This window comes from Cnephaeus nilssonii (assembly GCF_951640355.1).
Source record: "Cnephaeus nilssonii genome assembly, chromosome: 7".
Classification (NCBI taxonomy): Eukaryota; Metazoa; Chordata; class Mammalia; order Chiroptera; family Vespertilionidae; genus Cnephaeus; species Cnephaeus nilssonii.
Genome location: NC_137078.1, coordinates 101,944,737 through 101,958,785, shown reverse-complemented (window position 1 = coordinate 101,958,785; position 14,049 = coordinate 101,944,737). Strand labels below are relative to the sequence as shown.

At 68.5% G+C, this 14,049-nt stretch overlaps 1 protein-coding gene across 4 annotated transcripts in view; it reads left to right on the top strand.

Moving 5' to 3' along the window:
* PRDM16 (PR/SET domain 16) overlaps positions 1-14,049 on the top strand; it is a 278,461-nt gene that overhangs the window by 120,285 nt on the left and 144,127 nt on the right. For 3 of the 4 annotated variants that reach the window (XM_079777318.1, XM_079777317.1, XM_079777320.1), the window contains exon 3: positions 10,366-10,416. The exons of the other annotated variant lie outside the window; for it this stretch is intronic. In XM_079777318.1, coding sequence (XP_079633444.1) covers positions 10,366-10,416 — 51 coding nt within the window. The remainder of the gene's footprint in view (positions 1-10,365; positions 10,417-14,049) is intronic. 4 annotated transcript variants of the gene reach the window in all.

Below are 14,049 nucleotides of genomic sequence, written 5' to 3'. Positions count from 1 at the left end.
GAATGGCGCAGACCCAGCGCTTCCGATTCACACGTCCCCTCCCCGGGCGGCCGCAGCTGCCGCGGGATCAGGTGTTCCTGGGAACTCGCCTGCCGAGCGCCGGCCGCAGCGGCCACTTCGTCACCGGCCGTCCCCCCGCTGGGGCGTTGGCCGCTCTCCCGCCTGCGGCTCCGCCTTTGCCACGGTGTCGGCGACAGTGCGAGCAGACCCCCCGGGACAGAGGGGCCACCCGCCCGGTGAGCCCCCGTTCCTGTGGGGCCCAGAGCGAAACCTCGCTCCGGCCTGGCCGGTGTGGCTCAGTGGGTAGAGCGTCGGCCTGTGGACCGAAGGGTCCCGGGTTCGATTCCGGTCCAGGGCACATACCTCGGCTGCAGGCTCCTCCCCGGCCCAGGCCCTGGTCGGGGCACGTGCAGGAGGCAACCAATCGATGTGTCTCTCTCACGCCGATGTTTCTCTCTGTCTCTCCCGCTCACTTCCACTCTCCCTAAAAATTAATGGAAAATGTCCTGGGGTGAGGATTAAAACAAATAAAAAAGCCCCAAAAACAAAAAACCACCCTGTGCACAGAGGAGGCCTTGCAACTGGACCGGCCACGCCTCGAGGACACGGCGACGCCGACCCCGTCCCCGGGCCACGTGTCTGTGACCGGCTCGTGCACACGTTAGGGTTTCTGCGCCACGTGTGGTCTCTGCCCCGTGTCCTTCTGTATTTTACAACCAAAACAGGCCCCGGGCTGGCTGCGGGCGCCGACCCCGCCAGGAGCCGGGCGCGCAGGGCCCTCTGCCCTCGGCGCTGTTTGTCGAGCACCTGATGCAGGTCCCCCCCGAGGGCTGGGCTGCGCCCGGCGGCCTCAGGCACAGGAGCTGCGTCCTCAGTGGCATCAGGACTTGCGTTCCTGTCGGAAGTGGGCCGGGCCCGTTGCCATGCGCGTCCTCCTGTTCACCGGGGTTGCCATGGGCAGCGTGGGGGGTGGGGGCGTGTCCAGTGCCCCGGCAGCCCACTGCCTGGATGGGGGAGCTGGGCTGCGTGGTCAGCAAGGCGCAGGGGGCGGAGGGGTGCTGCAGGCCCAGTGCTGCAGGCCCTCCCTGGGCCGCCCCACAGCCTCGCCCCCACCCCTGCAGGCTCCCCGGGAAGGAGGGTCAGGCTGGCACCCTGCCTCAGCCAGCAGGGCCTCCCCCACACAGGCGGCCCTCGCCGGGTCTGCGGGTCCGGGCCGGCCGGCAGGATCCCCTCGGTGTACCCCTCGGTGCTGGAGCCCAGCCGGACCTGCACAAGGCCCGGGGTTTGCGGGGAACACGAGGGGCAGCGGGCGCAGCGGGCGGCGGCCCACACCTGGCTGGCTCCTCCCGCCCCCGTGCCTGCCCCCCAAAGAGCGGGTCCGGCCGGGCTCCTGGCAGCAGCACCGCGGCACGGACGTGCGGTCCCACGCTGCCGTTCTCACGGCGAACGGCGGATTCCCGGGCACAGCTGCTGCTGTAACCGGTCCCGTTAGAAAGTGTGCGGTCTCCTTGGCGGCTCTCGCCTCCCGCTGACCCGCGCACGGTGGTCCCGAGTGAGCATGGCAGCTGCGACTGAGCCCAGGCCCGGCCCCGCCTCCTCCGCAGATGGAAACATTCCTGGGGGAGAGGAGGCAGCTCCCTCTTCATCATCCCCCCCCCCCCCCGTCTCCAAACGGAGCCAGTTGTGCGGGGCCACAGTGCCCCACGGCTCCGGGCTCGGCCTGTGGGCGTCCCGGCTCTGGTTCCCCGCTGTGTGACCTGGGCCAGTCACTCAGCCTCTCTGAGCTCTGCACGCCCAGGGCAAGGTGTCAGGAGAGGGTGGTGTGAGCGTTAGTGGGACACCCCACGCCGGCGGTCGGTCCTTAGGCAGGAATGGCATCGGCGGTGCATCCGGCCTCCCTGGTGGCAGGTGGGGGGAGAGTGCGTGCGCGCCTGCTGGGGGAGGAGGAAGTGGGATAATTAGAGGCGAGGGTCAGGCGAGGCCAGGACCTGGTCGGGAATGGCTTTCTGTCCCCGGTCATGTCCCCCGGGACCCTGACGACGGGGCTGCATGTCCACGCTCCCTCGCCTCCCTGTCCCCACGAGGTGCTGAGCGGCCTGCCATTGGTAACGGAGTTATATTCCTTCTGCTTGGCGGTGTGGGGTGGTGATCTCTGACCCTCCCCACTCCAGGTAATCCAAGGGGACCCCAAGCCCCAGCGAGCGGGTGGGGACTTACAGCCCAGGAGGAGCCCAAATCCTGGGGCGCCCGGGAGGCCCAGCTCGCCTCTGCCCAGCGGAACCCCCGGCTGCGTGCGTGGGAGCGGCCACGGCTGGCAGATCTGCCCCGTTCACTTATGATTATTAAAAGTCATCTTAACGGACAGGGGATCAATAAGCAGGGGCCAGGGCAAGGGCATTCGACGAGTCCGTCAATACCCAGGTTATTGCTGTGACCGGAAAGGTTGCGGATGGAAGACAGATCTGTGCACAGAACCAGTCGTCGACCCGGATGGACGTCCCCGTGGGAGACGGCGAGGTGCACAGTCCGCCGGGGCTGCGTGGGGTCGCGGGCGGCGTCCGGTGGGCTGCCCTCGAGGGGTCCGGGACGGGGTGCTTTCAGAGGACAGTCGGCCGCCATGGCCCGGGGGGACATGGTTTTGCACGAGCGGGAGAGCCCCGTCTGGCGGGCAGCCGGAGGGCCGGTGCTGGCTGTGGTTCAAGCGCGGGGGCGTGGGCAGCGCCCCGACGCCCGGGGTGCACTGGGCACGGCGGCTCTCGCGAGGGCCGGGCGGTGTTCGGGGGCTGCGGTGGGCCAGGCTGTGCAGGGATGCGAGAGAACAGTCTGGAAAGTCGGCGAGGTTCCTTCAGGCCGTCCTCTGTCCCGTCGCCGAGCGGCCGCTGGAGACGGAGGACCTGTACCCGCGGGCCCCTTCCCGGTCCGGCCGAGCCTGGGCCCCGGGTCTTTGGGGGGTTGGAGACGGGCCCATGGCGGTCCATTCTCCGGGTGTGCCCAGCGCGGCGGCGCTGGGGGCGGCCTGGGGATTTGGAACGCGGCACGTGGGACGGAGGAGGGAGGGGGTGATGGGCACCGGCAGTGCCCCCAGCTCGGCGCCTCCTCTGGTTCCCCCCGCCCCCCCCCGGCGGCTGAGCCCCAGCAGCACCCGCCCTCCCCACTGGGACCCCCTCTGCAGGGTCCGGGCCGCCCACGGCCCCACGGTCCTTCCCGCCCTCTGCGTTTCTCCTCTCGGACCCCAGCCGCAGGGGCAGCTCTGGCACCAGGTCCAGGAGCACACGGCCCGCGGGACGTTCCCCGCGTTCCCGGCACGCGTGTGGGTTTCCGGCACGCGTGTGGGTTCCCGGCACGCGTGTGGGTTCCCGAGCCACCGCGACCGCGAGGCCCTGGACGCGCCCGCGCTCCCCTCTCTGCGGCCGAGCGTCCTGCTTGTCGTGAGGCATCGATGGGAAGTGCCCACGTCACCCGCCCCCCCCTACCCTCCTCCCCCGTGATTTACGCCCACTTCCTGCGGGGCCACCAGTCTCCGGAAGCAGGCGGGGCCGTCCCCGGGCAGGTGGGACGCGGGACACGCCCAGCACCCTGCCTGGCAGAGCAGGGAGGGCCTGTGCACGGAGCCCCAGAGGCCCGGCCTGCTCCAGGGGGCCTGGGCTGGGTCAGCCACCCCCTCCGAAGGGGTGACAGGAAGTGCTGGGAAGCGCCTGGGGTGGGCTCTGAGACCCGGGTGCCCAGGACAGGGAGGAGCTGTCTTTGGCCGGGAGCAGGCTGGTGTGGGGGGGGAGGGGGGGGAGGGACCAAAGCCTCGGCTGGGAAAGCCCAGCACAGAGGCTGGACGTCTGACCGTCTGACCATCCAACCATCCGACCAGGGGTAACCTGCCCTCTCTCCTCTCGGGCGGGGCAGCTTTGGGGGCGGGGCAGAGAGTGGGAGGCCTTGCCACCGACCCAGCCCTGCCCCCTGCAGACCCTCCGCCCTGCACCCTCGCCCTGTCCTGCCAGCACCGCGTCCACATCCACCCTCAGAGGCGCGTGGAGCCCGGTCCGCACGCGGGCGCCCAGCAGAGCCCCCGGCCTCTCAGCCCTCGGCCCCCCCCTTCCTCCGGGTGCTGTTCGCCCTGCCCCCCACCAGGCAGTGCCCTCCCCACCTCCACCCCTGCTTCAGGGTTCCTGCTCCCAGCAGCACCCAGCGCGGCCCTCGCTCCCCGGGGCTCCGGGCATTGAAGGGGGCTCACCCCACAGCCTCTGCCCGGGGGAGCTAACAACACGGGGGCCGGTGCTATTGCGAGATTCTTGAAATTTCTGCCAAGCGTCTTTGGGGCCGTGCAGACGCCGGGCGCTCAGTGGCTGCGGGAGGTGAGGGGTGAGGGTGCGGCCCCCTGCCCTCCGGGACTGTCCGGCCTGGGGGGACGCCTGGGGCGGGGCCAGAGCCCATTGCTTCAGTCGCGCAGTCGCTCCTGCCGCAGGGAGCCGCAGGGAGCCGCAGGCCGCGGGCGGGCGGGCGGGCGGGCGGGGTGCCCGGGCACAGGGTGCATGCGCGTGGCCGGAGCCCGCCAGCGCACAGACTGTTCTGGGCACGTCTGGCGGCGGCACACCTTACCCAGAGGCTCTGGGCTGAGCACGGCCTCCCTGGCCAGGAAACAGGGTCTGCCCACCGCGGCTCTTGAGGCCTGGGCGGGAGTCAGGCCCCACGCTCCAGGCAGGGGGGCTGGGGGGGCGACGCACTGGGGAGTGGGCCGGGGAGCCTCCAGCACAGCTCCTTGCGGGCCCCCCAACCCCGTCCAGCAGCGAGCCCCGTGTCCTTGTCTGCCATTCGCCCGGGGCTGTGTCCTCGGGTTGGACAGCGGTGTGGGCTCCTGGGGGGGAATCGGGGTGCATGCCCCTGGCCCCAGGTCCGGGCGGGAGGCTTGGGAACACGTGGGGAGGGGGGCAGGCGGTGGAGGGGAGAGGCTGGCTGGGAATGTAAACAGCGGGGAGCCCCATCCTGGAGGGACGGGCCCTCTGGAGGAGCTGGCCCTTCGGGCCGCGCTGGGCTGTGTAAATATTTTCCTTCGGCGTGAGGAGAGAGCCTCCATTCACCGGCAGGCTCACTTGAAAGGGCTGAGTATCTGTTTAGGCAGAAAAGCTAAAAACAGTGTCCAAGGCGCCTCTCGAAAAAAATCACTTCTGCAGCTCAGCGCGGCCAAGCGGCGTTTTAAATGCGGAAAATAAACACGTCTCGCCGCTCCCGCCGAGAGCACAAGAGTTTGTGTCAACACCACGGGAGCCTTTCTGCGACTGAAGCCCTTCGGGGTTCCTGTCCCCGCGGCCGGCCAGCGGGAAGGCGCCCAGCTCGGCCGAGCTCACGGCCCGGCCCGGCCCCGGGAGCGCCCTGGCCGGGCTTCAGGTGTGAGTCCGGTCGGAAGGGGCGCCCGGGGGCTTGTTTCCGCGACACACCCCGCGCCCGGCTGCCTCCAGAGCGGGAGCCGGAGTCGGGAGCCGGGATGTGAACTCGGTCTTTCCACTCGGCAGCTCCTTGACCTCTGCCCGGTGGCCCGACGCCCCGGCCCCGATGTCCTGTCTGTGAGGCGGGTCATCTCAGCTCCTGCCCCGAAGGGTTGTCCCGAGAAGTGGAGGAGAGTCTGCGAGGTGCCGGGACAGGCCCCCCGCATCGTGGCCCAGACAGTGCCCCCCCCCCGCCCCGCCGTTGTCATCATCATGTCACCATGGCGACTGCTGCCTGCACGATGGGAGTGCAGCATTTACACCAGGGCCAGGGGCAGTCATGTCGGGCTTTGGTTTGGACCCAAAATTAAGGTTGAGAATTGTTCATCAAAGACTGCGTCTTCCCAGGAAGGGAGGAGACGCAAGTGAAGCTGTGGGCACGCGTGGGGCTGTGGGCACGCGTGGGGCTGTGGGCACGTGTGGGGCTGTGGGCATGCATGGGGCTGTGAGCACACGTGGGGCTGTGTGCATGTGGGCTGTGTGCATGTGGGGCTGTGTGCATGTGGGCTGTGTGCATGTGGGCTGTGTGCATGAGGGGCTGTGTGCATGTGGGGCTGTGTGCATGTGGGCTGTGTGCATGTGGGCTGTGTGCATGTGGGGCTGTGTGCATGAGGGGCTGTGTGCATGTGGGCTGTGTGCATGTGGGCTGTGTGCATGTGGGCTGTGTGCATGTGGGGCTGTGTGCATGTGGGCTGTGTGCATGTAGGCTGTGTGCACGTGGGGCTGTGTGTATGTGGGCTGTGTGCATGTGGGCTGTGTGCATGTGGGGCTGTGTGCATGTGGGCTGTGTGCATGTGGGCTGTGTGCATGTGGGCTGTGTGTATGTGGGCTGTGTGCATGTGGGCTGTGTGCATGTGGGACTGTGTGCATGTGGGGCTGTGTGCACGTGTGGACAGTGTGCATGTGTGCTGTGTGCCTGTGGGCTGTGTGCACGTGGGGCTGTGTGCATGTGGGGCCGTGTGCATGTGGGCTGTGTGCATGTGGGCTGTGTGCACGCGTGGGGCTGTGTGCACGTGTGGGCAGTGTGCATGTGGGCTGTGTGCCTATGGGCAGTGTGCATGTGGGCTGTGTGCACACGTGGGCTGTGTGCATGTGGGCCGTGTGCATGTGGGCTGTGTGCATGTGGGGCTGTGGGCACGCGTGGGGCTGTGTGCATGTGGGCTGTGTGCATGTGGGCTGTGTGCTTGTGGGCTGTGTGCACACGTGGGCTGTGGACATGTCTTGTCGAGGCCGAGAGGAGCCCGGAACCGCCCGAGTTCAGGTCGTCAGCCCCTGAGGCCCACTGCAGGCGTTGCTCAGGGTGTGACCGTTCTCGGAGGGCAGGCCACGTGGGGTCCAGAGCAGCTGCCCACTGGCCCAGTCCTGTCCCCTCCACTCCGGCCGTGTCTCCAGCAGCCCCTGAGCCCCCATGGCCCCCAGTTCCCCTGCATCAACAGAGTGAGGCTCAGGGATGGCAGGGGGAGGGGCTCTCCATCCGCCCTGGGGACCCAGCCGTCCTCTCCCGACACCCTAAGGGCCCCCCAGACAGCACTGACCCCCGACCTCGGCAGCAGCCAGCCACTTGGAGGCCCCGACTCCCAGCAAGGGGGACGCAGGTAGAAAGGTCTGGGCTCCAAGGCCAAGGGCAAGGGGTCGGTAACCGTGGCGTTTGGTGATTTCGGGGTCACAGGACAGACGGCGGGGGGGGGGGGGCTTTCCCCTCTTCTCTCTGGTTTGGAAGCCGAGCGGCCGGCTCCGTCGGGCCTCCTCCTGCGGCGATGTTTGCAGATCCCGTAATGACAGGCTGTGTTGGAGGAGGGAGCCTTCTGGCATCCATTTGTGACACGAGCAGAAAGCCCGCCCCGGGGCACACGCCAGCGCCCGGAGCGTGAGCGAGCGGGACGGCTGTCTGTCTGCCCGGCGGCTCTTTGGAGAAAGAGGGTATTTATTTTAAGAGTCAGGAGAGACATTCTGCCCAACTCCACTTAGTTCAGTGCTGGCACCCGGACCGCGGGAGAAGCGGAATGCCGGAGGTCAGACCTCGCTCTTCTGGCTAAAACGCTAAATCAAAACACACCTCGAACTTGGGCCGGGGCGGGGCCGGGGCTGGGAGCAGCCGCAGCCTCTGCCAGCGCCGCGGCCGCGAGGCGGTGCGAGGGCTCCGCCGCAGAATAAAGAGGCGTTTCAGCCCCGCGGGGGCCCGGCGGGGGAGGCGGGCTCGCAGGCTCCGGAGGGGCGCGTCCAGCCGTGGCCCCCGAGGTCAGCGCTGGGTGAAGAGCAGAGGCAGCGAGATGCGTGCCCGCCAAGGCGCTGGTGAAGAGGGAGGCGAGAGAAGCTTCCGGAACAGGGAGTTCTGGAACCCGCGTCAGACCTCCCTTTGAAGGAGGACACGCCGAGGTCACTGCAGCTTCCTCTCGGGAGGGCGCTGGGCACGTGAGGCCGCACCCACCTCTCCCGGCATCACGAGGGGGGGCTTCCCTGGTCACCCGTCCTCCCCGTGGGGTGCTGAGGCAGCCGCGCCCACAGCCCGAGGGAGCGGGCCAGGCTCAGAGGACAGTGAGGACAGCCCGGGAGCTCCTGGCCCCGCCTGGTCCCCCCTGGTCCTGCCTGCCCCCCCCCCCCCGGTCCATCTGGCCCCACCTGGTCCCCCATGCCCCCCTGGTCCTGTCCGGTCCCCCCGGTCCATCTGCCCCCCCCTGGTCCTGCCTGGCCCCCCTGGTCCTGCCCGGTCCCCCCGGTCCATCTGGCCATGCCGTAAGCCCTCTTCCCCCAATGCTACGGGCAGGCCGAGGGGACGGACGTGACCGGCCTGCAAACCTCAAACCTGCTCAGTTATCACCACTGCCCTCTCCACGAGCGGGCCTCGGGGGGGGGGGGGGGGGGAGAGGGAGGCCACAGCTGCCAGGCAGTGTGGCGCCCCAGCAGGACCGCAGCGGGAAGCGGGAGCTCCCCTAGAGGGCGCCCCTCGGGGCCCAGGGTGGCCTGTGCTGGGACCAGCGGGCTCGTATGGGGGTGCGGTGCTGACGGCCTCCAGGGAGCGACGGGGACAAGCAGGGACCATGGCTGGCACGTGGCTCTGGCCTGGATGCGCCAATAAGCCTTCTTCCACCGGAAGAGGAGGGGCTCCTGGCAGGGCCCAACCAGAGGCCAGCGAACCCCTCAGCCTCAGGGCGTCCAGCTCCCAGTCAGGCTCCTGGGCGGGGCGGGGGGCGAGGGGTGAGGGGTGAGGGGCGGGAAGTGAGGGTGAGTGTCACCTGTGTGGGTGTCACCAGAGAGACCCCCTCCAGCCAGCAGCAGCGGCGAGGAGCGGCGGGGATGTGGAGTGGAAACCAGGCGGACGAAGGAGGAAGGCCGGCCGCCCGCTGCTGACCTCGGCTCCAGCCTCGGGCCCCTCTCCACGGCCCGTCCAGCGCCGGCCCGGCAGGGACAGGGCCCCGTGCCCTGGTCTCCGCGGCTGCCCCGGGGCCGCCCGGCCTCCGTCTGCACAGCCCCCCTCCTCCCTCTTTTCTTTAGTCGCTGGAGTCACCTTCCAAACCACAACTTCAGGATCTATTAAAAGAAACATAAACTCCCCAATTGGTTAGAATTCTCAACATTTTAAAGTCTGACTTAGTGTTATTACAGCTGAGCCTGGGAAAATGCGCCCGTGGTTTGGACCGAGCTTCCGGTCCTCACACCTGCCCACGTGGGCGCTGGTGGGCGCTAGTGGGCACTGGTGGGCGCTAGTGGGCACTGGTGGGTGCCAGTGGGTACTGGCAGGTGCCGGTGGGTACTGGCGGGTGCTGGTGGGTACTGGCGGGTGCCGGTGGGTACTGGCGGGTGCTGGAGGGTGCCGGTGGGTACTGGCGGGTGCCAGTGGGTACTGGCGGGTACTGGCGGGTGCTGGCGGGTGCCGGTGGGTACTGGCGGGTGCCGGTGGGTACTGGCAGGTGCCGGTGGGTACTGGCGGGTACTGGCGGGTGCTGGCAGGCACTCCGCTCCGTGCTCGGACCTTGAAAGGGCAGCAGCGTAATTTCCAGGGGAGGGGAAGTAAAATCCCTGGAGGTGACCCCGTTTCTTGTTTGATTCTCAAGTGTCCGTGTCAGTCTCGGCCCGCGTTCTTAAGGAAATGACGTTCCAGTTCCCGTGTATCTGGCGGTACGCGGCTCCAGAGGGAAACCTCGCCTTGTCGCTGAGCTGTCCGTGAGCTTAGCCTAGAAAGCGCCTGGGACCGTCCCCAAAACGCTGCCCTCGGGGTGGGACCTGGTGGTTTTCAGGTGACGCCCGCCAGGCGACGGGCGACAGCTGTCCCAGCCCAGCCGGGTCAGCGCCAAGTCCAGCCGGACAGCGCCAAGCCCAGCCGGGTCAGCGCCAAGCCCAGCCGGACAGCGCCAAGCCCAGCCGGGTCAGCGCCAAGCCCAGGCTGCGAGGAGACCCGGCGTGGCTGGCCTTTCTCTCTCGCCGTCCCAGGCCATGTCTGTGTGGCCACGGGACCCGCCTGCCCCCCTCCAGGGTGCTCCAGGCGGCAGTCACCCCCACACGCAGGCCCACGTGGCTGGTGGGGCTCAGAGGGAATAGGGAGAGTCCAGGACGCGGCTCCAAACACCTCCGTGTCCCCGCCGAACCGGCTCTAACAGCGCGTGTAGGTCTCCGCCCCGGTCTCAGGCCCAGGGTGGCCCCGTCCCTGTGGGACCCGCTGCCTTCCAGGGAGGGGACGTCCCCGGGGGCTCCTTACCGTCTCCACACACTGGGGAGACCCCGTCAGGGAGCGCAGGAGCCCGCTCCCCACGGGCGCTGTCCCTCACCTGTGGAGAAGCCGTCGGGTGCACGCTCGTTATTCCAGCGCGCACGCGACCTGCCCCATGGGATCCGCAGCCGCGGTGCCTGGGAGCCCACGTGCCGGGACTCACCCCCTTTCCACGTTGTTTTGCAGCAAATGCTGACCGAGGAGGAGGTGTCGCCGCAGGAGGGCTGCGTCCGGAAGGTAGGCGAGCGGCTCCGGCCTCCGGGCCTTCGTCGTGGGCGTCTGGACGGACGCGGTGCGGGCGGGCTGGCGGCGTGGCCGTCCTGAGTGGGCGTGGCCGTGCCCGCCGGGCACAGATGGGCGCGTCGCTGGCATTGGGACGGGCTGCCTTCGTCGGTTTGCTGAGCTGAGAGCGGGCAGGGCCCCGACCTGCGGGAACGCGGCCGGCCAGGCGACGCTGACGCTAGGAACACGCAGCTGTGTCTCACTGTCGCCCTGGGTCTCCCTGAGGAGAGCGAGCGGGAGGGACACGGGTGGCTGCGGCCCGCCGGCCTCTGCCTCGTGCACGCCGCCTCCCAAAGGGCTCCCGTGGCGCTGAGCACGCCGCCACCCTCAGGCGAGGAGGTGTCAGGGCGCCGGCGCCGTGCTCTGCTGCGTGGCGGGTCAAAGCGGGACAAGCATCGGCTCTGAGAGGTCACGAGAGTGAACACGGGGGGGGGGGGGGGCGAGGACGCACACGGGCGGGTCCGTGCCTGCGGCTGCCGGCTGCCCGCTGCCCAGCGGGGGGGGACCACGCCCTGACTTCATCTCCAAAACCCGTGGCCAGCCGGTCCTCAGACAGCTCAGCCTCTAGCCAGTGGGCCATCCCTGGGCACGCACATGCACAACACACATGCACACGCATGCACGTGGCACACACACATGATACACGCAGACGCCCACACTCCCCGCGGCAGCTGGGCCGGTACTTGGTCTTCAGGAGAAGGAGAGGAGCCTGCTCTCCTTGGGCATCTTTGCCGCGAAGCACCCCCAGGCAGAGCGGCGGGCGGCACGTGCTGCGTGTCCCCCGACAGCGTCACGGGCGCCGCACGCCCGGGAGTGATGAGCCAGCACGGCTCCGTCTCAGTGTCAGAGTCACGGAGCGGCGCTCACGTCTGTCAGGCTCGGAGCTGAGCTCTCACGTCCCGCCCAGGCCCTCCCTCGCTCCCGACGTGGAAAGTTCGGCCAAACTGTCCTGGCTTCTCTGTGCACCTGGTGGGTGGGTGGAGCTGAGACCCCCGACAGAGTTCTCCATGGGAGGGGGCGCCCTCTGGGCAGACCTACATGTGAGGGGTGGGGCCGCTCTGGGCAGACCTACATGTGAGGGGCGGGGCTGACCCAGTATGAGGGACGGGGCCCCACCCTTCTCACCATGTTCAACCCAAGACATGGATTGTGGGGAAGCTGTTGCCGTGGGAGACACTTCCTGCCTGCGGCGACCTCCTGTGGGACCGCTGGGGGGTGACCTTTTACCTGTTCTCGCCCCGTGGGAGCCTGTGTCTGAGCCGACTCGGGGACCCATGTCCACTCCCGGCCCCCCTGCCCGGGCGCCCGCGGCCGCTCTTCCTCGGGGACGTGGCCCCGGCACGCTCCCTCCCTTTCCCTGCCGCCGGAGCGAGTTCGTGTTTTCATGAGGAATCTGAGGGCACGGGGACGCGAGCAGGTCTCCCACGACGCGGGACCACAGTGCCTGCACCCCCAGGAAGGGGCCTGCGGCCGCTGCCGGCCTCCGGTCCAGAGCGAATGTGAAATCTTCATCTCACCCCGAAACTCGGGACCTGACCGCCCGGCCCTGGCGCCCTGGCTGGCCTGCTGCTGACAGCGGGGCGGTCTGGGGGGAGGTCAGGGGTGATGCCTTTATGGTGGGATGGGCAATCGGTCGTCCAGGCTGGGTGCAAAGGTCAAGGCAATAGGCCAGAGGTCAAGTCTAGGGTCAAGGACGGGAGGGGAGGGTGCTGGACACTGGCCGACAGGAGGACGAGCTCAGTGCCGCCTCTGTCCCCCTGCGGCCGCTTCTGTGAGGGGCAGGCCGTCTGGCGCGGCCGCCGTGGCCCAGGGCTTCCCAAGCGCTGCTCCCGGATGGGGCCGGTGCCCGCTGCCCAGGCCCTGTCCCCACGGCCCAGCTGCACGTGGGGTTCCCCTTCACACAGACGCTTGGGAGCCCGTCTGGGGGTACAGGGTTCCCTCTCCCCATAGATTCCGAGCAGACCAGAGCCCACAGCCACCCGAGCGTCCGGGAGCCAGCGCCGGGCACCGGCGTGCAGGGCGCCGTGGCTGCCGGCTGTTCGGGGTCAGGCCCTGGAGGGGGCTTGCCCACCTGCTCCCGCTGCTCTCTGCAGCCCTGCTGTCCCCTGAACCCCGGAATCACCCCTTTCTCCCACCAAACGTAGATGTCATTGGCATGTGGGTGTGATGAGAGGGGTGGCCGAGGTCACAGGTGAGCTGCTGGCAGCCTAAGGGCGGTGCTTCGATGGGGGCCCCTCGGGCCGTGTCCCCCCGTGCTCTGGAATGGGGGTGTGGCACTGAGAGAGGTGAGCAGAGGCGAAGGGACCAAAGAGACAGAAGATGCAGCCTTCGTTTGACCTTCTTCCCACAGAGAAGGCCGCATGACGAACGAGGTGTGCACGCTGACACCTCCAACCCCCTGCCGAGCGGCTGGCTGGGCGCATGGGGGGGGGGGGGCCTTGGTAACAGGCCTACGGCTCCCCCTGCGGGTTCTGTGCTTTGGGATTTCCGTGTCTGGCGGAGCGGGGCCTCTCCTTCCCAGAAGACGGGGTCTGGGAGTCTTGACCAAAGATGGGGGAGCGCTGGGGGAGCTGGGGGGGGCGTGCGTCCTTGGGGTGACCCATTGACATCGCTGAGCTTCCTCCGGTCCGACGTCAGAAAGGCCGTCTTCCTGCTCGTTCCCTGCGCCTTGAACTGTGGCGACGGTCAGTCCACCAAGCAGCTGCGAGGCGCGGGAGCGGCAGGCAACGCGGTCTTTCGCGGGGAAGTCGCTGGGATACGGTCTCAGAGTCAGAGAGCCTGGCGGCTGGCGGGGCTGAGGAACCCATTGGCTCCGAGTTGACCAGCCAAACAGCCCGGGCCCAGGGCGGTGGGCGCGTCCACACCCCAGTGGCCAAGGGCCTCCCAGGCAGGAGGCAGCTGGGCCTGCATCCCGCAGGGCGGGGCTCCCACTGGAGTGACAGACACAGCGGCCCGTGAGCAGTGCTGGGCTTGGCCCCGCCTCCAGGAGGGCGGAGCCACCTGAGTACCCTCCTCCCCCCCCCCCCCCTGTCTCCTGCAACCCCCCAGGCCCCTCGTCACCCCCTCATCCCTCTCCCCACTCTCGCATCCTCCTCCACCCCCCCCCCCCCACAGCCCCCTGTCCCCATGTCCCCTCTGCAGCCCCAGCAGCCTGGAGACTCAGACCTGTGCCCACCCCCATCCCTGTGCCCTGCCACCCCTGCTCCCCGATGCGCACTCAGGGCGCAGGGCCCTCACGCTCCCCCTACAGCCACTGTGGCCGCAGGTCCGGCTGCCGCGCTGCCTTTTCGAGCTTCCAGGCCGGGGCCTCTGGGACTGCCCCCAACGACTCTATTTAGTCTGTTTACTTAGAGGGAAAGCCCGCGGCTGCGGGAGATAATCTAACCAGTGGTCCATCCATCACTCAGGCCGCCCGCTCCCTGGAGAGCCCGCCGGAGCCGGTAATAAAAAGGCCGGGCGAAGAGGCTTTGGGGACGAATAAAGAGCCGTGTTAAGGGCCCGCTGGAAATGGATGGAGGACATTGTTAAGGCTCAATGGCCGTCTTATCAAAATCCAATAGGATAGACATTTGGCAAAAGGCTTAAATT